Source organism: Anolis carolinensis, chromosome 5 (assembly GCF_035594765.1).
Source record: "Anolis carolinensis isolate JA03-04 chromosome 5, rAnoCar3.1.pri, whole genome shotgun sequence".
In the NCBI taxonomy this organism is placed as follows: domain Eukaryota; kingdom Metazoa; phylum Chordata; class Lepidosauria; order Squamata; family Dactyloidae; genus Anolis; species Anolis carolinensis.
Window position 1 is genome coordinate 153956741 of NC_085845.1, and position 26952 is coordinate 153983692.

Below are 26952 nucleotides of genomic sequence, written 5' to 3' on the forward strand. Positions count from 1 at the left end.
ACTTGCCTTACAGACACTGCAGTACCACTCAGTGTTTTTTGATTTGATTCCTCCTCCCAGAAATTAGGATATCAGAAGCTACCTTTATATCATGGCACTAAGGAGGGCAAATTCTGATTCTGGGAGAGCAGAATCACATTTTGCCCTCCTCAATGCCACTTTACCCTCCTCAGATTCCAAAAAATTGCTGTTTTTGGAATCTTTGCTGCCTCCATTGTGCCCTTTTTATGTCCAGTAAAAGGAGTAATTTTTTTTGTCTGGGACATTTCTAGCTAACCATTTAAATTAGCTGAATTGTCTCTTTTGTGTACTACATTGGTTAACTTTTTAAAAATCATTTTTAAAAACCATAAATAGTTACTTACATAAATGGTTACTTCTGGTTTTCTTTTTTTGGGTTGAGGAGGGAGGGGAGCTCGATGCAACCCCATAGGATCCTGGGGACAGAAAGGTGATCTGTGAATCCACCACAGCTTCCCATTCTTTCCATTGCAGACGTTTTGGTATTTAAATTAAGGTTCTTAATGGATAATATGCAACAGGAATTTTGAGACCTTTTCATTGTAATGCTGGCATTCTTTATATCTTTAAACCACCCCAGATTTCTTTTGCTGTTTTTACTTTCTGTCTTTAACTTTTCTCTAATTGCATTTATTTTCACAGGGGAAAACCTCTATAAATTTTTCTTACAGTTTTAAAATATAGTATCTATCAGGAATCTCACTGTTAAAAGTCCCATTTAAGATTCTGAATAAAACAGTCCATTATAGGTATTTTGGGGTATTCTCTTGATTCTCCTTTCCTTCATGCTCTTTGGAAAGAAACATTAATATTCCGGCTGCTCAAATGTCTGTGGGACTAAATGTACTTGTCATTTCTGCTTTGTGCTCTCCATGACTACACTTGTGCAGAAACTTCATGATGCAAAGCTCTCAGGGAGCATCACTTAGGTTCAGCAACAGAGTGAAACAGATACCCTGAAACTAGGAAATCATACTGCTATTTATTTATTTATTTTTCCCAGCGAATCCTTTAGAAATAGGAGAAACCATACTAGCACTGCAGAAATTAGCAGCTGTTGTTTTTATATCTATGATAAAAAGTTGTAATAAATGCTGGACAATAAGTTGTCTTTCATGTACTGCAATGAAGAATCCCCACATAACCCATTTGGAAGGATGTGACATTCTGTCTTTGGAACCATAGTCTACCAGTGCATTAATGGAAAACAAATCTGTTCCACATTTTCTAGGAGGGGCATTTTATCTTCAAAGCTGTGGAGGCAGGAGCTGGGATCTACTTGTATCCCTCAGCAATATGTTCGCACAGGATTTATTGAATAAATGTATGGGTTTATTTGTCCCCGCTATATCTTCAAAATGTACTTATTTTTTTAAAAATAATGTTATTGATCAAAAGAAAATATTTTTTACATAATTAAAAAATAAAAAAGTATAAAGAATGTTATTTGGAAGGTGTGAGTGGGAATAGGGAAAGTAGGGAAAGGGAAGGTAAAAAATAGAGGGGGTTGTAAAAATAGATAGGGGAGAAGTTGTTGACCTCTAATCTTCATTGTGTTGAAAAGTTTTTGTTTGTTTCTATCTCTTATTTGTTTCTTCCACTCCCTTTTATCTTTTCTCTTATTTTAAAGAATTATTATGTATTTTCTCTTAAAATTAAGTTATAATTTTCATTTTTTCTTGTTTGAATAATGTTCAGTCATTTGGGGGGGGGGGGTTGCCTTTTGAGTTTTAAAGTTGTTCGGTCAAGTTGTCCATACTCTTTATATCTATTGTTGGGATTTCTTTAACCTTCCGTTTCCTTGCGTAAATTATTCTTGCTGCTGTAACAAGGTAGTTAAATAGGATATCTTTATTTTTCTCTAGTTTCAAGTCTATCATACCCAGAGGAAAGTATTCTGGTTTCAGTTGGATCCTTATTTTTAATATTTTTCTGAGTAATTTCGTGAATATTTTCCAATGATTATTTGCAATTTTACAGGACCACCACATGTGGAAAAATGTGCCCACATGTGTTTCACATTTCCAAAATGTATCTTGAATATATTTGTAACCTTTGCCAACTTATTGGGAGTAATGTACCACTGGTACATCATTTTGTACCAGTTTTTTTCAGATCATATGCACAGGTATATTTTAGTTTATTGTTCTAAATTCTTTCCCACTCCTCCATTTTTATAGAATGTTCAATGTTGGCAGCCTATTTAATCATACAGTCTTTCACTAGTTCAATCTCTGTTGATCGGTTAAAGACTGCTGCAATCTAAATAAAGCCAAGATTCCAATACTAGAAAGTTTCGACCTGAGAAGTAGTTTGCATTCGTATATGTGGTACAATGAAAGAAAAATTGAAAAAAATGGTAACTATCTTATAAGATCTGCATTAATAAACATTTGGGGAAAATACAAACATAGTTTTTATCAGAAATCTCACCCTTAGAAGCAATACAAAGGAAAGAACTAGGGTTTGAAAAATGGCCAACATATAAAGAAATATTGAAAAAACAAGAGGGGACCTACATCTTAAAAACCCAGGAAAAAATCAATAAACAATACAAAAATGTTTCATGGTTTCAATTCAGACAGCTGAAATAACATTCCAATAAAGACAAAGAAATAGGTTTTTCGAAGAAAGATTCAATATGGGACAAAATAATCATATTAGAAAAGAAAGCAATCGCCAAAATATACAAACATCTCTTCAAAATCTACTTATTAAAGCTGTAAAATATGGCAAATTCTCCAAGGTCCATTGACAATTGTGTCAATTATCCTATTTCATGACATGCCGTGCCATGTCATTGCTCTTCCTTGTGCTAGGAGCCCAGGACTAATCATTTTGCAAGTACACTGTGTCTTCTCTAGTGATCATATGCATTTCTCACAGTTGCTTCTGAATAGTGAGATCTACTTGTATCCTACAGCTGCACAATATTTGTTTATTATTTCCTCTTACTACTCTTCTCTGTGCTATATGTTACACCATTTCAAAGAATCCCATAGTCTTCAAGGCAGCTTTGTGTGTGCACAATAGTTATACTAGCTAAGGGCAATCAGTTTAGAAAAAACAACAAGATGCCACTTTGCAGTAGCAGTTCTTCTATTAGTATAAAAACACCATTATGTAAAATCCTGATTTTTAAATACTCTTTAATGAATGGTTAGCTTCAGTCTCAATATTGTTGAAGCACATACTTCCTAAGAAGTATTAATAGAAGATAACTGGAGCCAATGCATTTGTCTTCCACTGACCCATCATTTCACACTGAAGTTAAAACACTGGCTGCATTTTAGTTCAAAGACTTCATCGTGTGTTCAGATGTGATTGACCATGTGATCTTGGCATATCTTTGTATTAAAAGTACAGTAGAGTCTCACTTATCCAACGTAAATGGGCTGGCAGAACATTGGATAAGCGAATATGTTGGATAATAAGGAGAGAATAAGGAAAAGCCTATTAAACATCAAATTAGGTTATGATTTTACAAATTAAGCACCAAAACATCATGTTATACAACAAATTTGACATTAAAAGTAGTTCAATACGCAGTAATGTTATGCAGTAATTACTGTATTTACGAATTTAGCACCAAAACATCACGATGTATTTGAAAACATCGACTACAAAAATGCATTGGATAATCCAGAATGTTGGATAAGTGAGACTCTACTGTATTATTAATTCTGAAAAAGTGATAGCCTAGTTCAAAGCAAGGCTTGAAAAATCCTACAAACATATCATCCTTTTTATCTAAAAAGATTTTCAGATCTAGAAATTTAGTTCAGTTCTACTTAATAGAAATTGTTGATAATCATAAAATAGCAACAAACTGTTAATGGCCCACTAATATGACCTCTAAGCAGCTGCTCTAAGGAAGGATTGAAGTAACAAAATTTAATTTATAAACCTTGTTTTTTCAAACATAATCATTCATACAGTGTGGTCAATTTTTTATTACAGTAGAGTCTCACTTATCCAACATAAACGGGCTGGCAGAATGTTGGATAAGCGAATATGTTGGATAATAAGGAGAGATTAAGGAAAAGCCTATTAAACATCAAATTAGGTTATGATTTTACAAATTAAGCACCAAAACATCATGTTATACAACAAATTTAACGGAAAAAGTAATTCAATACACAGTAATGTTATGTTGTAATTACTGTATTTACGAATTTAGCACCAAAATATCATGATATATTGAAAACATTGACTACAAAAATGTGTTGGATAATCCAGAACGTTGGATAAGCGAGTGTTGGATAAGTGAGACTCTACTGTAATTTAAAAATAAATCAGAAAACAGAAACATGGTATGTGCTGCCCTGATATTATTAGAAATAGCATGGATCAGCCAAGGGAGAACTATTCAGAAATAATTTGTTTCATTGCTCATTACAATGTTTTAAAAGTAGTCTTTTCCTCAATAAAACTGTTACTCATTACATAATGATGGGGAAAGCTGGATTGCAAGTTTAATTGTCCCATTGCTCTTTCCTTCTTCATTATTTTATATTACTGTTGTGTCACAAAAAATTAGAATAAATAAGAAAAGGCTTTCCTTTTTCAAACACCCTCAAATTATTTTTTTTTTCAAAATGACTTCCTTCCAAAGCCTGAATTGAAGTCCTCATAGCTGTTCATTACCTGTTCCCTTTGCAGGGATCTGATGTTCCCAAGTGATCCTGGCTAGCATCCCACTAGGGGTTTCCAAAGCGTTACAAGTAACCAATTCTCTTCTCAAGCTGGCCAGTAATGAGAGGCATGTCATGTGGGCAACATTCCTCTGTATTGTGGAAATATCTCATGAGTCTCATCAGAGAAACATGCCACCTGAGCACCTTCATACCACCACAGAGGATTGATGGCAGGCTCCACTTCATTTACTGCAGTGACAAGGAGAAACTGAAGCCCACAGTACAGATATCCAAGGCAAAATTACAATTTTCAGTGGAGAGGTACACTCTATCCTCTCTAAAAGGTTATAGCTTACTGTGAAGAATACCCAGCTGTGGAATATAGCACCTGCCCATTTGTAGGATCTATTTACACATGTTACTATTGACTTGACACTGGGCACTGCCAATCCTCTCTAGCTGTATAATGCTTTCTAGAACAATCACTTCAGCATCTCTGTCCAAGCTGAGATCAAGTGGCACAATTGCCTTGATATAAACCAGATCATCACATATACCGTGTTTCCCCGAAAATAAGACAGTGTCTTATATTAATTTTTGTTCCCAAAGATGCGCTAGGTCTTATTTTCAGGGGATGTCTTATTTTTCCATGAAGAAGAATTCACATTTCTTGTTGAACAAAAAAAATGAACATTTATTATATACTATACAGTAGTTGTCATCACAAACCAGCATAACCAGACAAACTGAATCCTATCAAGAATTTCTTGTTACTACCATTATTTCCATGTACAACATTCTATGGTATGTACATTTACTGATCCCGCATACTCTGGTGTTCTGTTTGGCGGGCATGCTTCCAAACAAAAACTTTGCTAGGTCTTACTTTCAGGGGAGGCCTTATATTTAGCAATTAAGCAAAACCTCTACTAGGTCTTATTTTCTGGGGATGTCTTATTTTAGGGGAAACAGGGTAGTGTGACTCAGAACCAAGCCAGCCGTGCAAACCAAGTTAGTTGATGCAGGACCAGGCAGATTCCTATTCATTAAAGCAGCTTTCCACAGATTAAGAAGTTCCTTAAGTGTAATCTACTCCATAGAAGGGGTGGTAGCAATATGGTTAAAACAATTATAATTAGGAAGTGACCATATGGATTTTGCTGTAGTCTGCAGTTTATCCCTGTGCTTTTGAGGTTTAAATGGTAAGTTTTTAAGGGTGATTGGATAATCTGTAGACACACACACCTTGCCAATTCTCCTGCAGCACTAGGTTGGCGTTCATATGATCCAGCTAAGTTGAAACTGCATCAGCCACACTGGATTGTCACGTCACCTTCCGTGGTACTGCCACCACTCCCAGCTAGCCACAGAACTATGAATGAGCTCCTGGCCATGACAGACACCCTGTTGCAACGTCAGAGATGACTGTGCAACCAAGAAGAATCTGGGAGTGGTGACAGTGTCAAGACAGGAATGATCCAACCCCTTTTCACTGTGATGGTGAGTGCAAGTTAAAGATGTTGGTGGCAGTGTCCCATGTGTACAGTGGACCAATCTGAAGTGGGTCTCATCCAGCTTCCACACTGCCCCAAATCCATGAGATTGTCCGGAGGATGAAGCACGCTCTGGACCATCCCCTGCCTGCCTGAAGTGGGAGGAAAAGCCAGTTTCATACTGGATAACCTGTTATGCCCACTAGAAGTTGTGAGGACAGCCAGGAATCAATCCAGGTTTTCATCATCCTATGTCTCTTTATGCTATTTCATTGTATACCATTCTTAGTTTCTTTTCTTCTTTGTCTCTGTAAAGCACCCTCTTATTGTTCAAAATATATTTTTCTCTCTTGGCATGCACAGTCAAAACATACTTCCATGACAATCGGTATTCTTGTTACACGTTATTTTATTTGAAGGGTTATTTTAGTGAATTGAGCTAGGTTAATGTCTAAGATAAGTTAATGAAGAATTGGAAGCCATGCTAAGTGTTTAAGTATTACTCTTATTCAGCATTGCACTTGAACTTCAGTGATGGCCCATCTGTGTAAATAATTTCATCAACCTTCTGTGTTTGCCCATCCTTGAAGATATTCTCATAAGGCTGCTTAATGAAAAATATATATTGTGCCTTTGTCCTTGTCAGTGGTGTCGGATCGCATAAGAGAGGTCCTACTGGAGGGGTTTAAATGAAACTGCTGAAATAAATGAAGTCCTGGCAACATTTTGTCTATACAACTGAGCAGGTTAAAATCCAGTGTGAGTGGGAGAGATATTTTCAAGTATATTGGAAGGGCAAGTTTGTTTTATATTTATTTCTTGATAAATCAGATTCACTTTGATACACTTTTATAAAACTGTAGAAAACAATTGACCTCTAACAAACATACTGTCTACACTAGAATTAGAGTTGGAACAGGGCAGAATACCATCTCCTTCTTAGAGTATGCTCATACTAGGAGTTTCAAGAATGGATTTTTGGGAAGTGGAGCAGATTTTGAAGAGATTGGCAGAAAGAGAAAGTGCACTATTGTGGGTTAAAAGGCATTAGTATTTCTCTGCTTGGCCCATTCCTTTTAAAAAAAATTTCAGTATGAAAAAGTGTGGGGAGGAATGTATGAAATAACCACATTATCTTCTTTTCACCATTGGCCTTGTATCAATCCATTAACAGATAAGTTAATTTAAAAGGTGACTCTAGCAACATTTCGGTGTAATTTTATTTGTTTGTACTTTATTTTCCAATTAAATTAATTATATTGTCCATTGAAAATAGTATTTGAGGTGAATATTTAGAATAAAAAGCTACGAACTGCAAAACTCCTAATTGATATTCTGCAATTCCCAGCTTTCTATTCAAAATATCTGAATTGGTTTCAGAAACTTTGCTAAATGTAGTTATTTATATAAATATTTCTACCCCACCTGTGAAGTCAGACTTGGCATGAAGGGAGTCTGTGAAGCGGGCTGTGGAGGAACAAAATGTTGTCAAACAGCAGAGGCTTGCTTCTGAGAGGATTTAGACAAGGCTTGAACTTTCATCAACAGGATTTGAAGTTGACATAGAATAGTTTTTGAGCTGATAGAGACAGAAGTTTGATTTGAAGGAAAAGGGAAAACTACGGTTTTATGGACTTAAAAGAATAGGATATTAGAGGTTAATATATTATGCTACACATTATATATTATTCTACACTTACTCTTCTGGCTCTCTATAAAGACTGAATTGTAGTCAGATCACATATGCAAAAACTAGAACCCAGAACACAACACAGTAACACACCTCCATTTAAGGGATCACACTGAGATCCAGTAACCCAATCCAGCAGGGAAATAATTGTGGGAATTCTTAGGGTTTGGAGTTTTGGAGCCAACTAGGATACAGGTATCTGTCATCTCACCCTTTTCCTAAAGTTCTCAGAGTGGCATACAATAAATCTGTTTAAAATAATAAATAATTACAAAATTTTTAAAGATTGTTGTTTATTCATTCAGTCACTTCCAACTCTTTGTGACCTCATGGACCAGCCCACACGAGAGCTCCCTCGTGTCAGCCGTCGCCACCCCCAGTTCCTTCAAAGTCAAGTCAGACACTTCAAGGATACCAGCCATCCATCTTGCCCTTGGTTGGCTCCTCTTCCTTTTTTGCTTCCTTTTTCCCCAGCATCATTCTCTTTTAAAAGATTGAAAAAATTAAATAATTTCTTAAAACAGCCTTGAATAATATAACCATAAAATATGTGTACTTTTTATTTTAAAAATAGGTGTAAAAGCTTTAATAAAGAAAATGATTTCAACTTTGGAAATTGACTTGTATGCTTTCTCTTCTGCTCCACAAACATAATATTGACATATATACATACATACTTTCTTCTTTTCAAACTAGTTGAGATATATGATGTCACAAGAAATGACTTTATAAGTTTTGATTTCAAGAAAATCAACAGTGAATGTATGTGATATGTGACCAAAAAAATGTTCCTAGTCTACAAAGACAGAGTCATCAGTCCTCCATATACATTCGGGATTAGGATCACAGGGCCCTCACAAAATTGAGGGGGGGGGGGAGAGATAAACTGTTTTTTTTTTTAAACTAAGACAACAGCTTTCTAGGAATATTTAGCATGACTCCACGGTCAACTTCCATTGCAGCAGTCTTCCACTGGAAGTTGACTATAGAGGCACAACGGAAGACTTAAACATTCCTACAGAGAACATTTTAGTCAAATTGATAAATAATCAAATCAATAAAAATTAAACCTGCAAATGTGGATAATTGAATTTCAACAATTTTTATTCAAAACTTTCTACTGTATGCACATGTGAAATGAAATAACTAGAAGTCCACTTGAAAGTTTCTTCCAGAGTGCACCCAAGGATGACTTTTTCATTTTCTTATAATTTCTATTTTTCGAGGCCAAACTTGTGAATCTGTCCTTTTTTAACATGCTGAAGAGAACTAGTGAGATAGGCTTGTTTATCTGCTTTTCACCTTTTCTTTGTTTTGTTTTACTGTTCATGCCTAATCACAATTTGGATTCTGGAGGCAACTTTTGTGTACCTTGCTGGCTGGCAGGCACATGCATCTATGGTAAAATTGCCAAGAGTGAAATCCTCTTCTTTCGAGTTCAAGCTTTGATTGCATTGTTCACTACAACAACCAAAAGACTTATTTCACCAATCTTCCTTTACTATATTTGCAATGGTAATGTTGCTAACAAAAATACAGCTATAAAAGAGGACTTTGTAAAAACGAGTTTCTTTCCAAAATGTAATTTTTTGTCAAAGGCTTTGCTAATGGTTATTCCTGAATTGTACTTTTACTGACTATGCAAATAATTCCATGGATATTCTAAGTGACATTTCAGTACCCCAGTCAAGTATGCATCCCAGCATAAGTATCTCAATTTTATTTTTGGAAATGGGTGATTTGGCTAAGGCCGTTTAGTAAGTTTTTGCACTTAATAATTGTACTTTGCTAAGAGAACACATCTTTTATGACCATGATAGATAGGTATAAAATATAGACATGTTTCCTCCAGATACACGGTCAGATTGTATTCATGAAGCTTCCCCTTCTGATCATTTTCTCAAAGATTTATTCTATCTTTAGCATGTCAGCATTCATCCCAGAGAAGAATTGTTCAGTACTGTAAACCGTACCAGGAGGCAGAGCTGCATTTTTTCATTCTCTGTCAGATAGATTTCTCTGCATTTTCTCAGATAAATCATAGAACAGTCTCTTAACTATTCCAGCAAAAGCAGTCTTTTCCTCCAGTGAAATATTGGTAGAGTTCTTGGTGACATCACCATCTATTTCAGGAGTAGCATGCAAACACTTCCTTTAATGAGGGGCATGAGCTACTGTTAGACTCCTCTGAGATGACAGAAACCACCTTGGTGGCCAAGGAAACCTTAGGCACATCTAAGTTACCACAAACTGTGCAACTGCCACTGCAAATACTATTTTGGAGATTGTGTTAATAACTGTTCAAGCTTACAACATTTTATAGATAGGTGCTCTAAAGAAATTCTTCATCCTTTTTGCTTCTAGTTTCCCACAATCCTACTTTAATGCCTTAAATTTAAGCATGTGGAGAATTGATATTAAGATATGCACTTATGGGAGAGAACATAACTTCTTACATACTGTCAGAACCCTGGCAGCTGGGCACCAATAACCTTTCACAGAGGCCAGTCTCTATCTAATATCTTTATTAAAGAAATATATAAAATCAATAAAAACAAGTGAAGGATATAGTTCAGAAGCAGACCTTTCAAATGAGGTCAAATATAGTCCAAAAATGTATTGTCCAATAAATGATATTAGAGTTCAAAGTTTTAATCCACTTGACCGAAACACACACTTTGCCAAGCAATAGTGTGGGGAAATAACAGAGTCTTAGAGTCCAATGAAGCTTGACAACAAGGCTGGAAATAAACTTGATGCTTGACTAGGTCCGTGACTGGAGACAAGGCAAAACATGAAGCATGAAGCAGGGTCCGTGGTAAAACCGCGAGGCAGGGCAAGGCTTGAAGCTTGATCCGGGAAGCAAGGAACTGGGATTACGAAGTCCACACACGATCTCTCTCCTGAAGCTGATCAATTGACTCCGCAAAGAATCCCTCGCGCCAAACACCTATATTGGGTCTCGTTTTCCCGCCAACAGAACTCTTTCCCTAGAGAACGAGAAGCGAAACCCAACTCTGTCCAGATGCATGACTCCTTAGAATTTCCCAAGGGAAGCAGACCTAATCAGCCATTTGTTTGGCAGCGATTCTTAGACTTCTCCGATTAGCTTCTCTGACTCCCCTGTCTTTAGAATAAAATTCCTTCCTGGGAAACGGAGGGGAGTACTGCCCAAGGCCTGGTTTACTGAATTCTTGAGGGCAAACATCAACATCCGGCAGGTGAAGAGACTCCAGTTCTTGTTGAACCGGCAAAAACCCCATGTTTTCATCTTCATCTGCCACAATAGTACTAGGAACAGGACTACAAGGCCCATGAGTCATCACACATACTTCTTTAAAATTCTTTGGTACTTTTAGAATGGCTGGTGTAGACACGGGTAAGATAAGAATCCAGTGATTATACAAAGAAATGTAACCAACTTGACGGTTTCCATCAGAGCATATTATAGAACTATGATGCAAAAGTAAACAATTGCTTGAAAGAATAAAGAAAACTAGCTGGAAATTTCTTGATTAGAAATGTGAAATATGAGCAATGAGACCTGCAGGGGGAAACTTGATTCTGCATTGACCTGGGGGATGTGCTCCATTTTGGTTTTCCTGGTTGTGAAGATACACAGATGAAAGGCCAATTCATAATGGCATATCTACATGGGCCACTTACCCCAAGGCTGATCCTGGGTAGACTACTCCAGATCAGCCTAAAGGAGTTTTTGACAGGCACTGTGCCACCCTGGTTGCTCAAAGAAATCCATATCACACAGCAGCATCGAATATGATTTGGCATTGCTGAATGACCACCTTTACCATCACAGTCCTATCCGCCATTGTAGCAGCAACCATGGGGAGCAAAATGTTTGTGCTCATTGCTAGTGCCAATGCTTGCTGAAGTGCCAGCTTGACTTAGGGAGGAGAGTAGGGAAAGGAGGAATCGCCACCTGTGCTCAGCGAAAGTGTGATGGCTGTGTAAATAGCTGTGGTCAGTTCCTAATTAGAACTGGCCCAACTGTTTACACATACCCAAAGTTTGGGGAATCTCTAGAGCCATACTCTAATTTCAGGTAATTTGTAGGGCCAGGTGTGTAGGACATATCAGCTTTTTGTTTCATGTGGATTCCACAAAGTCCATTCACCCCCTCCCCGCTATGTAGTTGGGCCTTAGGAGTGCAAATCATAGCTTTATTTGTGAAAAACAGATGAAAAAGGATGCAAATAGAAGAGACAAGAAAGTTTTTTCACATTACTCCAGCCAAAACTCTGGAACAGCCTCCGGGTGCATATGGTCCCTGGTTCTGCACTGTTCAGTGTTACATTATTCCCCTAGCTCCATGTGGGTTTCAATATCTTGGGCAGGGTGGAATGAAGGAAATCCCTCCCAGGTGGGGGTTGTATACTTTAGTGGAGCTGGCTTTCAAAAATTTTAGAGCTAATATCCAGATGTTCAAGTGAACATCTTTTCACCTGAGACTAAGCGAGGAGAGGAATTCTTGCTCTTGGAGGTTTTTTTTTATAACCTCAGAACTACTTTAAACACTTTGGCTATATCTCTATTTGTCTTCAGGATTAATGTCTTTTTGCTGAATAATCCAAAGTGCAACAACACTCTAAAATGTAGGGTTTAAAGGGAGCGAGTACATTTAAGTGTAGTTAGATTATAACAAATATGTATGGACAGATGAGAATCTAAATTAATAAAAACTTCTCATCAGTATTCTGCTGTTTCTATGAGCAGAAGACGAACCACCATGAAAGGTGGAGACAGCAGTTATGATCAACATCAATAAAAATATGAGAATAGTTAAGTAAAAATACAATTTATTTGTTACCTAGTTTGCAGGTGTGACTATTTTAGGGCTTAGTTGCTGTTTCAGGAACAAAATGTGTAGGGAGGTCATATCAAACAGTATCACATCTTTGCCAATCAGACCTTGCTCTTACACTCATTGTTATGGATAACTCCAGCAGGCATGTGAAAAATTGATTAATTTTCTGTTTGCTTGGAAGCAGTGTCTCAGCCATAGTCAAGTAAAAAAACATAATGATCTGGCAAATTAAAAGCTTTATCTTTACAGGAAAATTTTGTTTGATGTTGAAGAATATTATTGACCACTATAATATTTTGCAGATGTTTACATTTTGAGAAAATAAGTTTGACATTGCCGGTGGGGACTCAAAATATACATTTTGCTCTATTTCAGTTTCATTTCAAAGTGGCTTAGAAACCAAAACAATGCAATAATACAGTGTCATTCCTATACTCTCATGGCTGGTATCTGCTGTTTCACTTACCTGTTCACTTCAGTTATATAAACAGGGGAATCAGTGTCATTTGTCCTGGCATAATGCAGCCTAAGAAGCCATTATGGGATTACAGTGGTCCATGACGACATTTTGAATGATGCCTCTTTAACTAGCAGTTCACATTGGTGGGAGGGAAATGAGACAAAGCCAATCAAAAGATGTGAATTAAAGGGAAGTCTCAAATCATTCAATATATCTTCCATAATTGTGCTTTACAAAAGCAGAAAAAGGACAGGAGTCGTTTTTGTTATATATATATATATATATATATATATATATATATATATATATATATATCTCCAAAGGGGTTAAATTGATACCCATAAGCTGACCTAAAATGGGAGGATAGTAAGCTTACCCTGTGAAGACTGGTGTTGTACATATCCGTGCTGTGTTGAATCAACTCTGAGGCCTCATCTACACTGCCTTATAATACAGTTTCAGAAAGCAGTTTAACTGCATTGAATTGTGTTATATCATAGAATCATAGAATCATAGAATAGTAGAGTTGGAAGAGACCACATGGGCCATCTAGTCCAACCCCCTGCTAAGAAGCAGGAAATCGCATTCAAAGCACCCCCGACAGATGGCCATCCAGCCTCTGCTTAAAAGCCTCCAAGGAAGGAGCCTCCACCACGGCCCCGGGGAGAGAGTTCCACTGTCGAACAGCTCTCACAGTGAGGAAGTTCTTCCTGATGTTCAGGTGGAATCTCCTTTCCTGTAGTTTGAAGCCATTGTTCCGTGTCCTAGTCTGCAGGGCAGCAGAAAACAAGCTTGCTCCCTCTTCCCTATGACTTCCCTTCACATATTTGTACATGGCTATCATGTCTCCTCTCAGCCTTCTCTTCTGCAGACTAAACATGCCCAGCTCTTTAAGCCGCTCCTCATAGGGCTTGTTCTCCAGACCCTTAATCATTTTAGTCGCCCTCCTCTGGACGCTTTCCAGCTTGTCAACATCTCCCTTCAACTGTGGTGCCCAGAATTGGACGCAGTATTCCAGGTGTGGTCTGACCAAGGCAGAATAGAGGGGGAGCATAACTTCCCTGGATCTAGACGCTATTCCCCTATTGATGCAGGCCAGAATCCCATTGGCTTTTTTAGCAGCCGCATCACATTGTTGGCTCATGTTTAACTTGTTGTCCACGAGGACTCCAAGGTCTTTTTCGCACACACTGCTGTCAAGCCAGGCGTCCCCCATTCTGTATCTTTGATTTCCATTTTTTCTGCTGAAGTGAAGTATCTTGCATTTGTCCCTGTTGAACTTCATTTTGTTAGTTTTGGCCCATCTCTCTAGTCTGTCAAGATCGTTTTGAATTCTGCTCCTGTCTTCTGGAGTGTTAGCTATCCCTCCCAGTTTTGTGTCGTCTGCAAACTTGATGATCGTGCCTTCTAACCCTTCGTCTAAGTCGTTAATAAAGATGTTGAACAGAACCGGGCCCAGGACGGAGCCCTGCGGCACTCCACTTGTCACCTCTTTCCATGATGAAGACGACGCATTGGTGAGCACCCTTTAGGTTCGTTCGCTTAGCCAATTACAGATCCACCTAACCGTAGTTTTGTCTAGCCCACATTTTACTAGTTTGTTTGCCAGAAGGTCGTGGGGGACTTTGTCGAAGGCCTTACTGAAATCCAGGTACGCTACATCCACAGCATTCCCTGTATCGACCCAACTCGTAACTCTATCGAAAAAAGAGATCAGATTAGTCTGGCATGACTTGTTTTTGGTAAATCCGTGTTGACTATTAGCAATGACCGCATTTGTTTCTAAGTGTTCGCAGACCACTTCCTTAATGATCTTTTCCATAATTTTGCCTGGTATTGATGTGAGGCTGACCGGACGGTAATTGTTTGGGTCGTTCTTTTTTCCCTTCTTGAAGATAGGGACCACATTCGCCCTCCTCCAATCTGCTGGGACTTCTCCCGTTCTCCAAGAACTCTCGAAGATAATTGCCAGTGGTTCTGAAATAACTTCCGCTAGTTCCTTCAGTACTCTTGGGTGTAGCTGATCTGGCCCTGGGGACTTGAATTCGTTTAGAGAGGCCAGGTGTTCCTGGACAACTTGTTTCCCTATTTGGGGTTGGATTTCCCCCAATCCTTTGTCCATTCCGTGTTGCTGAGGTTGAAGATGGCTTTCTTTTTCTGAGAAGACCGAGGCAAAGAAGGCATTAAGTAGTTCTGCCTTTTCCCTGTCCCCTGTCGCCATCACCCCATCTTCTCCTTGCAATGGCCCTATCGCCTCCTTTTTCTTCCTTTTTCTACCAACGTAAGCAAAAAAGCCTTTTTTGTTGTTTTTTATGTCCCTGGCAAGCCTGAGCTCATTTTGCGCTTTAGCCTTGCGAACCTTTTCCCTACAGGTGTTGGCTATACGTTTGAATTCTTCTTTGGTGATTTCTCCCCTTTTCCACTTCTTGTGCATGTCACTTTTGAGCTACGTGCCTACACTGTCATATAATGCAGTTCAGTGCAGTTATATTTATTTATTTATTTATTTATTTGCGACATTTATATCCCGCCCTTCTCACCCCGAAGGGGACTCAGCGCGGTTTACAAGTATATATACATACAATATATTACATTATATGACTATATTGCAATATTATTAGTAATATTGCATGTAATATAAATATACAATTATAATAAAAGGTAAAGGTTTTCCCCTGACGTTAAGTCCAGTCGTATCTGACTCTGGGGGTTCGTGCTCATCTCCATTTCTAAGCCGAAGAGCCGGCGTTGTCCGTAGACACCTCCAAGGTCATGTGACCGGCATGACTACACGGACCGCCGTTACCTTCCCGCCGGAGCGGTACCTATTGATCTACTCACATTTGCATGTTTTCAAACTGCTAGGTTGGCAAGAGCTGGAGCTAACAGTGGGTGCTCACCCTCAACCCGGATTTGAACTTGGGACCTTTCGGTCTGCAAGTTCAGCAGCTCAGCGCTTTAACACACTGAGCCACTGGAGGCTCCACAATTATAATAGTGAATTATAATTATTATTACATTGTATTACATCATAATACAAAACTGCATTATAAGGCAGTGTAGATGGATCCTACCTTTATGTTTGAACATAAAAGGATCTATCCAAAGTGCTGAACTCTATCAATAAATTTGACCTTTATTTATTTATTTATTTATTTATTTACTATATTTATTTCTTACCCTGAAGGGGACTCAGAATGGCTTACAAATAATATTTACATACAATGTATTACATTATTAGCATAGCACAATATTAGCATTATATATTATTAGATAATTATGTAATTAATATAATGTAATATACTGTATATACTCGAGTATAAGTCGACCCGAGTATAAGCCGGGGCACCTAATTTTACCACAAAAAAACTGGGAAAATGTTGACTCCAGTATAAGCCAAGAGTGGTAAATTTCAGAAATAAAAACAGATACCAATAAAATTACATTAATTGAGGCATCAGTAGGTTAAATGTTTTTGAATATTTACATAAAGCTCTAATTTAAGATAAGATTGTCCAACTCTGATTAAATCATTATTCTCATCTTCTTCAATGTAAATGTGCATATGTATCTTTTTAATAATAATAAGACACTCTGGTCTTATTATTATATTTATTATTTTACTCTATTTATTACTACATGTATTATTTTCCTATAATAATAATAATAATAATAATAATAATAATAATAATAATAATAATAATAATTATTATTATTATTATTATTATTATTATTATTATTATTATTATTGCAGGAAAATAATACATGTAGTAATAAATAGAGTAAAATAATAAATGTAATAATAAGACCAGAGTGAAATAATAAATGTATTATTAATAATAATAAAAATAGAGTACAATAAATGTAATTATAGCAACAATAATAGAGAAAAATAAGAAATGTAATAATACCAATAATAATAGAGAAAAATAATAAATGTACCATATATTCTCTAGTATAAGCTGACCCAAATATAAGCCAATCAGGACCCTCACCCGAGTATAAGCCGAGGGGGGCTTTTTCAGTCTTAAAAAAAGGTCTGAAAAACTAGTCTTATACTCAAGTATATACAGCTCCTATAAAGTTCAAATTAAAGCTAGGAGCCAGTTCATTGCCCCAGAAACGGGGAAAGCAACTGACACTACATTTGTCATAGGGAGTATGACTTCTGAATGCTCAAATACATTTTGTGTGTATTTGAGCACTACATTGTTTAATTCATATTCATATTAGCTTCACGTTCTTCTCGTATCCAGCTTGTTATACCAGAGTTACTGGTTCCACTTTAGCAGAAACTAACTAGACAGTGGATTTAGACCATGTGCTGTATTCCCATGAACACAAGTGAATAGGGACTGAAAAGTTCTGAGCAGTAATGATGGATCCTGTTTCCCTTTCTCCTCCTCCAAGAGAATAGGGAGTTCTTTCAACGGGAAGTTTTTTGATAGCACTCAAGCAGGAGTCTCTAAAAGAGCTGAAGCAGTATTGGGTTCTTCTTTCATTTTACTCTAAGCATGTCTAAAGTTATTAATCATCATGCATTTTTCAAAGGCTCAAGAATGCCCTGTGATCTCTAATCCATTTAAGCAAAAAGAGAACAACAGGTTGCAAAGCAGTCGCACAAGAAATTGCACATTATTTCTGTTGTTTGAATAGCAGTCGGCAAGCAATATCCAAGTCAGTTTTACAGAATAATCATTATTTTGTTGACACAAGACAGACACAGCTGGAGATGAAATATGAAATTTAGCTTATTAGAAAATTCACAGCATGAACTGAAGTTAGAGAACAAATTATATTGAAGTTGGATCACAAAACATGATATAAAACCCCTTTTCTTAAAACTGAAAATTAAATTTGAAGCATTGTCATAAATTCTTGAAAGTCTGTTTTTATAATTATCTAATCCCAAACATGCAAATATCAATGAGATACCAACGTGATTTCCATGACTTCATTGTTGGTGTGTAAACTGAAGCATCTTGAAGTTATAATTCCAAATGTAGTTAGCTGGAGGGAAAGCTAATTGCAAAGTGTGAGATTTGACAGACATTTGACCTAAATCCAACTAGCTATAAATACAGTAGATCCATCGAAGCATTGTAGGTTACATAAATGTTGAAACATAATTTAAAATTGATTCGAAGGGTCTGCTTTAGCCGGGTATGGCAAATGTACTCGGCCTCATGTGTTTTGACTGGGATCCAATCATTATTTATTGGTTTTTAAATTCTCTTAGAGCTATAGAAATATCAATTTTCCCAATATGGATGTCTGTGTTTCCTAACCCTTCTATGAATACAGTAGAGTCTCACTTATCCAACACTCGCTTATCCAACGTTCTGGATTATCCAACACATTTTTGTAGTCACTGTTTTCAATACATCGTGATATTTTGGTGCTAAATTTGTAAATACAGTAATTACTATGTAGCATTACTGCATATTGAACTACCTTTCTGTCAAATCTGTTGTATAACATGATGTTTTGGCACTTAATTTGTAAAATCATAACCTAATTTGATGTTTAAAAGGCTTCTCCTTAATCTCTCCTTATTATCCAACATATTCACTTATCCAACGTTCTGCCGGCCAGTTTATGTTAGATAAGTGAGACTCTACTGTACTTCTAAGTTCAAATTTTGGCAAATGCTTAGTGAGGAGAGAGCAGTAGCAGTGAAGTTAAACTAGCAGAAAAATCAATATAGCAGAATGGCACTGGGATGCATCCTGGATTGTGTTGAACCATCTCAATACTGCAAAACTGAAACACAGTAAATATCTCTAGTTAAGATTTTACTAACAAGCATGAGGGACAGTACTTTTTCAGTTAGGACCTCAAGGCTGTGGAACTTATTAACAAAGAAGACAATTTTTTTGGAGTCCTGAAAATTACATCTGACTAGTTTTATTAATTGTATATGTATAATATAACCCCCATATCTACAGGAAATACATGCTTGAACCTATAATGGAAACTATAGACAATAGTGAACTCTATTGAAATAAATAACTCTAGAAATTTTTAAGTTCCTCCAGGATGATTCTATGGTAACTTTCCGACAAAAGTATACCATAGAATCATCTGGAGTACCTAGAAAATGAGATGTCATATTTTGTCTGATGCCTCTATGCTGCATGCAAATAAGGGATGTGAATTTATAGAGAGTGTAGAGAGATTTCATTTTCTTAAACTTTTAATGCAATTATTAATGATAAACCAGTATGTTAAGGAATGTTACTACAAATGCATGTCATATGCTATTAACAAACAAACATTTTCTTTTGTGAATTGTGTTTGCAGGGTGCAGCTTTAATTCGAATGCTGGCTAATTTTATGGGTCACTCAGTGTTTCAGATGGGCCTACAAGTATGTAGAAAACATTTTTATTTTCTTGTGTGATTGTGTTTGTATTTGTGTCAGTGTGGCATTTTTTTTTTTGCGCCAGTGTATTTTCATTGCATATTTCTGCTAATTTTTGAAATTTGAGGTATTTGTAGTATCAACCCATATTTAAGACTGGATGAGAAGTGAAAAAATATGATTGAGATGTAAAACGTTGTGTCACTGTGGAAAATGAAGGTAGTGTGAATGCTCAATTTTTTAAATGTTAAAAGGTTGCTCTTTTGCATCTATTTATCATATGTTATGAATTTATAATTTATAGCATTTATAATTAGAAATGATTTTTTTCATTAGTATGGATGTTTTCATAATGTGGCATTTCCAAAGGAATGGAAAATTTTTGAATTCAGTTGAATAATGGCACTTTTGTACTATGTGGGCTAGTGGAATATTACTCTTATTATAGGTAGATTTAGATAACATTGTGTTAAAGCAGAAATATACAAAATTAGTGATTTGGTGAAAAGAAATTATTATTACAATTATAGTATATTGATGAATGACAAGAGGCAGGAACGGTTCTGCATATGTTCATATATGAATATACACATACACAGAACAGAAATAAGCACATATGCAGATATGAAGATACAGACAGAGACATTTTGATATATGGAATCATCCAAAAGATTCTTATATATAAATAACATGTGAACTTTGAAATTTGTACACATCAGGTTAATGGTGGATCTAGCTATTGATTAACAGAAGTATGATTTGGATGTAAATATCTATTATGGTAGAGCATTTCTAGTAAAGGAGAAAAATACCATATAAACATATGATAGTGCGTTGATAATCAAGATATCATGTCATCTGGAAGGACACATTTATATGGTTAGGGTCATCTGGTAAACCATGGGAGCCTTACATTGATTACAGTGCAATTATTACCAATAGAAGGAAGGTCTGCTATATGAACTACTGTATATTGATGTCATCACTAGGCATGTGCGATCCATGAAAAAAATGGTTCAATACTCACTTCTAAAGTAGGGGGCGCTGATGTTTCATTTCTGAAACTACTTCTTAATTTTGACCCCAAAAGTTTTGAAACTTAACGAATATTCGTAATTAATTCATTAATGGTGGATAAAACAGCATCGGGAGGGGGGGATTTTACAGGACTCTCCCGCCCTCATTTTTTGAGCTATTCTCTTCAAACTTGGTACAGTGGTAGAACACATTTAACACTGCTAGCTCACCAAAATTCAGAATGTTTCCCTTATCCTCTAATTTTTGGTGAATTTTCACAGCTTATATAAAAAAACATTTTTTAATAATTGTTCCTGGTGTGAAAGTGTTATTTCCTTTTTCATTGGGTTGTATTTACTTTGAAAGTCATTGTTATACTTCAGAAACTTTGTTTTTGTGGCTGAAACTCAGTGAAATTGGAGGACACAGTGTCCCAGGAAACCATATTGTGCTATCATAGCACCATGTCTCTTGTGCAGAGACAAAGTACAGGCAGTGTAATAAAGTTTAGCCATGTTTCTATGACAGAACCAATTAGGAAATGACATTTATCACCCAGGAACAGAAATCATAGTACACCATCAAATCACTCCTGACAGAGGGCCATCAGCCTCTGAATAAGGAAATCTGTTCCTGGTTTGAAAGTGCTATTTCCTGTTTCATTGGCTTTTCTGGGGCTGAGAGTGTGTGACTTACCCAGGTGGGTTTCCATGGCTGAGTGGGGAATCAAGCCACAATTGGAGTCCAACCCTCAAACCTCTCCCTCCCTCTCCCTCCCTCTCTCTCGCTAAACTTCTCATACCTTCCAAGAATTCACATATGAAAGTTTGGTCAAGTGAGGACAAAAGAGGGTGGGGAATGTTAAGAGGAGAGAGGGCCTGGGACATCTGGGAATTGTAGTTTTAAAGCAGGCATAGTACTATTGGGGAAACGTCTGCTTCAGCCCAATGCTTTTTGGGAAATGTAGTTTTGTCCAGGAATATGGCTTCTTGCTTCCGCTTAAATATATGGGGAAAATTCAGAGGCTCTGTTCTCCTCCATTTTTAAAGCTATTGGGATGAAATTTGCCACAATCACAGAAAATATTTACCACTCTTTGCCTATTAAATTTGATAATGTTTGACCCATCCACTGATATTTTAACAATTTTCAAAGTTTTTTAAAACAACATTTTTTAAAAAGGCTACAAGAACTATGGCTCCGCCTATCCCTCCCTCTTCTGTCAGCCCTGATTGGCTGAGAGGCATGCCAACATGTTTGGCTTCACCTCTCAGCGGGGCTTGGTCACAGCTACATCCAAAGACATCCGAGACAGACGAAAAAAGGTGCCTTTTGATTCAAATTCTTAATATTAGGATGGCAGTGAGCAGGTGCGTTGAAACACGCTTCAAAAGTGCTTTAGATCTGAATTTGATACGAATATAACAGGCATACGAAAAATTCGCCCAACCCTAGACTCATCACATGGAAATAGCCATACCCACTCCTCTCTCTCATAGATCATAGATAAGAAATTAGCAAACATTATAGGACATCTATTCACAAGAATCACTGTAGCACTGAAGTGATGCTTTAATTGTCTGTGTTGAAAACAGCAAATATACTCCTCGTGAGTTTGTTTAAACTAAATAACAGAAATGTGGGATGCCATGACTAAGTATTTGGGAGTACACAGGGAAACACTGCTATATTTATTGGAAAGAGCAGCGGCTTCATCCAAAGCCCTCCTGATTTGCTTCAAATGGTTAGAACTGGGGAGACGGTGTTCCTTTATCTATCCTATTCTCTTATGTTGCATTCTTTCTTTTCTCTTAACATTGGCTCTAATGGGATGGAATTGTTTTCACCTTTTCTAAAGCTGGTGTAATTTATGAGGGGCATATATATGGAATGAGGAGATGTCTCAGACAAATCAACATTTCCACCTACAAATATGTGTTCTGTCAGGTCCCAAGAACTTTAAGTCATCTACCTTGAGTTGATAATAAAGAGAATTAAATTTGATTAATTAGAAACACTGTGAAATACTATTTTGCTATGGACTTTTTGAAACAAGATGACCTGGAAAATAAACTGTACAAGTATGATAGAAATATTGTATAACACACAGTGGGCAGAAGACTGTCGGGGATCTCTTAATTGATTTTAATTGATTTGCAGTAAGAGTTTCTGGCTCCCAAATGTTTAACAACATTGATTCTTAGAACTAAATTAGATGGTTAGGATTCCTGATCCGTAGTAGGTTAGATGGTATATTTGTGCATGCCAGGCATGCTTGCTTTGGGATTTGGCAGGTGATTGGCTTTTCTCTTTAAACTATTTATTTATTTATTGTTGTATTTTTCTGACAGGGACTGGTAGATCTCCACATTCCAGAGAACACAAAGTTGATCCACAAGGCTAAAGTGACATCACCTGTGCACATAGTTTTGTATATAAACTACATGAATGAGAAGGGTGAGAAGGAAGAGTAGTATTGTCAAGTCTTTTGGAGAATTGTAATGCAATTTTAGAATGATTGCATTTAGACTTTCAAAGATGAAATATGAAAGAAATTCCATACATCCCCCCTGCCCCAAACAAACAAACAAACAAACTTGGACTAGTAGGGAAACTAATATTTTTCTTCGTGTACTCTGTGAATGCACACTAATGGAGAAGCTGCGCCTGCGCAGGTTCCGACGGAAACTCTTCCAAGCTGAAGTTCAAATTTTGGCGGTAACCACGCCCCCCTTCCCAAGGGGCATATAAGGCAGCCCCAGGCGCCCGCTCTCCAGTTCCTTTTTTTCCGCCGCAAGGTTCACTTCGGACTCTTCGCATGTCTACTACTCGTTTCAAGCGTTGCACGCAGTGTGCTGCTAAAATTCCTGACTCGGACGGCCACGCCAAGTGCCTCTTCTGTCTTGGCGAGGCTCATGTGGTCAGTACCTGCCGTTTTTGCCTAGCTCTCACGGCTCAGGCCAGAAAGAACAGAGCCGCTAGGCTTAGAGCGGCGCTCTACGAAAAATCTCTCGCGCCAGAACCGACTCCGTCGACGTCGGGTACGTCGGCGTCCTCAGCTTTGAGAGCTATGTCGGCACCACCAACTAAGCCTCCGGCAGCCAAGGCTTCCTCGGTCTCGTCCAGAGCGTCCAAGACCTCCAGGGCCGCTAAACCGGTCAAACCACCGTGTACTGTGACGACGGCGACCGTGTCGACCCGCTCCGGAAAGGTGGGACCTTCCTCGACGTCGAGCTCTCTGGCTTCGGTGACCTCGATCCGCTCTCGTATCGGTTCCCCTCCGTCCTCCTCTGCTATCAAAATAGCCTTTAAAAGGGCTCACGAGGAGTCTCGTCGAGCGCAATCCGACTCAGCTGTGGTTCCTCCCACACCTGGCAAGTCCTTGAGGGTTGCATCCAAGCAACCGCCGGCGAAGAAACGGCTAACTCAGCGCTCCTCCTCCTCGGCCTCCTCAAAGAAAGACCCGCCATCTTCCTCGACAACTTCCTCGAGAAGGTCTTCTCCTATTGTACCAGCCCAGAGGCCTAGAGATGTTTCTCAGTCTCCATTGCACCCCCTGTCTGATGGGGAGCTGCAGGACTCACCCCACCACTCTACCCAAACGGTGGTCAGGGTGCCGGTGCCGGAGCCCCTTGCGCCGCCTCGCTCGTCGCGCCAACAGCTCTTCCCTCCCACCTCGACACCGGAGCGTGGCAGACAAACGGCTCGCCTGGCTCGGGCAGCCCAGGCCTCAGCCTCTAAGGACCTTCGGCCTCCGGCCCTCTCTTCCCGCGAGGCCTTGCCTCCTCCCGAGACTGTGCTGTCTTCTCCCCCTCAGTCCCCCCAAGGGGCTGAGGAGGAAGATGCTGATGTCGACCGCCCAGACTCTGTCCTCTCGGCCTCGGTGGTCTCTCTCGGTCTCGACCTCTCTCCTCCCCACGACGCGTATGAGGCGGACCCGCCTTCTCCTACTGACAATGTTCGCGCTTTCGCTGAGCAAATGGTCAGGATGGCCGACGCCCTGGGTTTGGAGATCAAGCAAACCTCCAAAGCAGTGTCTGACCCAGTCTTCAAAAGGGTGCAGGCCCAAGCTCCGCCGGCCACGCTTCTCCCCTTTCTGCCTTATCTGTTGGACGTTATCCAGGCCTCCTGGAAAAACCCTTCCTCCATTCCTCCGACCTCGAAGAGGATCGAGACTTGGTACCGTACCGACGATGATACCCTGGAGTGGCTCAAACACCATCCCGACCCTAACTCCCTGGTCGTTAAGGCCTCTCAATCCTCAGGTCGTCAGTCGAATACTCCGGCCGACAGAGAGGGGAAGCGCTTCGACGCCGTGGGTCGAAAACTTTATTCCGGAGCCCTTTTGCTTTGCCGCATGGCGAATTATGGAGCCTGCATGGGTGCCTACCAACAAATTATCTGGGAGAAGGCGCAGCCCTTCTTCGCTAAGATGTCGGACGAAGACCGCTCCGTCCTCACTACCCTCCAACAGGAGGCAGACTCGCTCACTCACCACCAAATACAAATGGCGAAGCATACAGGTGATACTGCGGGTAAAATGATTGCCCACGCGATTTCCATTCGCCGCCACGCCTGGCTGAGGTCTTCGGGTCTCTCCTCATCTTCCAGACAGGTCATTGAGGACCTTCCCTTTGACGCGCTCGGACTGTTTCACGCCGGTACCGATGACAAACTCAAGTCTAATCATGACTTTAAAATTCTTGCGTCTAAATGTGGCGACCAACCTCAACCTCAGCGCACTCGCTGGTTCCCGCACCGTTCCCGCCGTTTCCCGCCGCAATCTTTCAGACACCATTCTTTCAGGCGGCCTTCGGGCTCGAACAATCAAGCCCATCACCAACCTCGCCGGGGACCTCATCCGCAAAAGCAACGCGGTCGATCCACCCCTGCTCCTCCGCAGCCTAATCGGCGTACCTGACGCCAACCCCTGCCAAAGCTCCTCGCCCGCTACCGTTGTAGAGCCCACGCTGCCTCGTCCCTTCGGTATCTTTGCAGACCGACTAGCCCCTTTCTACAATCAATGGGACTCTATTACTTCAGATGCATGGGTTCTCCGCATTGTCCAAGACGGCTACGCCTTAGAGTTCATGGACCTCCCTCCTACAGGTCACGTTCTCCACTCAAACCCTTCCCCAGAGATACTGACCGAAGTCGAAGCGCTACTGGCCAAAGGCGCTATCCGTCCCTCCCCTCCCGAACTGGACCCTTTAAGTTTCTTCTCCAGATACTTTACAGTCCCGAAAAGAGGAGGCGGGCTACGCCCGATTCTGGACTTAAGGGCACTCAATATATTCATCCGCCCCTCCAAATTCAGGATGGTCTCTATTGCCTCTATCCTCCCGATGCTGCAGCGGGGAGACTACTTTGCCTCCATAGACTTACGAGACGCCTACTTCCACGTGGCAATACGAGAGGCGCACAGACGGTTCCTATGCTTCAAAGTTCTCGACCAAACCTACCAGTTTACCGTTTTGCCCTTCGGTCTCGTCACGGCCCCGAGGATCTTCACCAAGGTTGTCGCCGCCGTAGCGGCCCACCTCAGGCTACATGGCATCACGGTCTTTCCTTATCTGGACGACTGGCTTCTCGTCGGGCCCGACCCGGTTCTTCTCCAAAATCACGTCTCTTTCACGCTGCGTCTTCTAAAATCTCTCGGCCTCCAACTCAATTCCGAGAAGTCAAATCTCTCCCCGTCAACCCGAATCCGGTTCATCGGGGCCCTCTTCGACTCCGTCGCAGAGACTGTGTCACTTCCGTTCGACAGATTCCTGGCTCTCCGCCACCATATCGCCCTTTGTCGATCTGCCCGGAGGGTCAGAGCCCGTGTCATTCAGGTCCTTCTAGGCCACATGGCCTCCACGGTTCTCACGACCCCGTTTGCCAGGCTGCGCCTTCGGACCCTGCAAAGGTGGTTTATAGACACTTTCAAACCGTTCCACCACCACAACTCCAGATACCTGTCGGTACCGTCGTCCGTCCGCCAGTCTCTCTCATGGTGGATGTCTCACCAAAACGTGTGCAAGGGCCTTCCTTTCCATCCAGCCCCGCCATCGCTAACCATAACCACAGACTCCTCCACCTACGCTTGGGGAGCCCACATGAACGGTCTAACGGTTCAAAATCTTTGGTCCCCGTCAGAGAGGGCCAACCACATAAACTTCCTCGAACTTCTCGCCATTCTCAAAGCCCTAAAAGCATTCTCCCCCCTCATCCGCCACAAGTCCATCCTCATTCAATCGGACAATCTAGTAGCAGTATTCTACATCAACAAACAGGGTGGTACGGGTTCGAGGAAACTGATGCTCCTCTCCTCTCGTCTCTGGATTTGGTGCATAGCCCACGGCGTACAGATCTCTGCAATCCACCTACCGGGCGCCCAAAACGGCTTAGCGGATGCCCTCAGCAGGATGACTTCTTCCTCTCACGAATGGAAGCTCAATCCC

The 26952-nt window shown here is 39.7% G+C and overlaps 1 protein-coding gene across 1 annotated transcript in view; it reads left to right on the forward strand.

The window, feature by feature from the left end:
• Nucleotides 1-26952, forward strand: part of trhde (thyrotropin releasing hormone degrading enzyme) — a 328094-nt gene that overhangs the window by 201007 nt on the left and 100135 nt on the right. The window contains exon 7 of the mRNA XM_062982616.1: nucleotides 19430-19495. Within this exon, the coding sequence (XP_062838686.1) occupies nucleotides 19430-19495 (66 nt within the window). The remainder of the gene's footprint in view (nucleotides 1-19429; nucleotides 19496-26952) is intronic.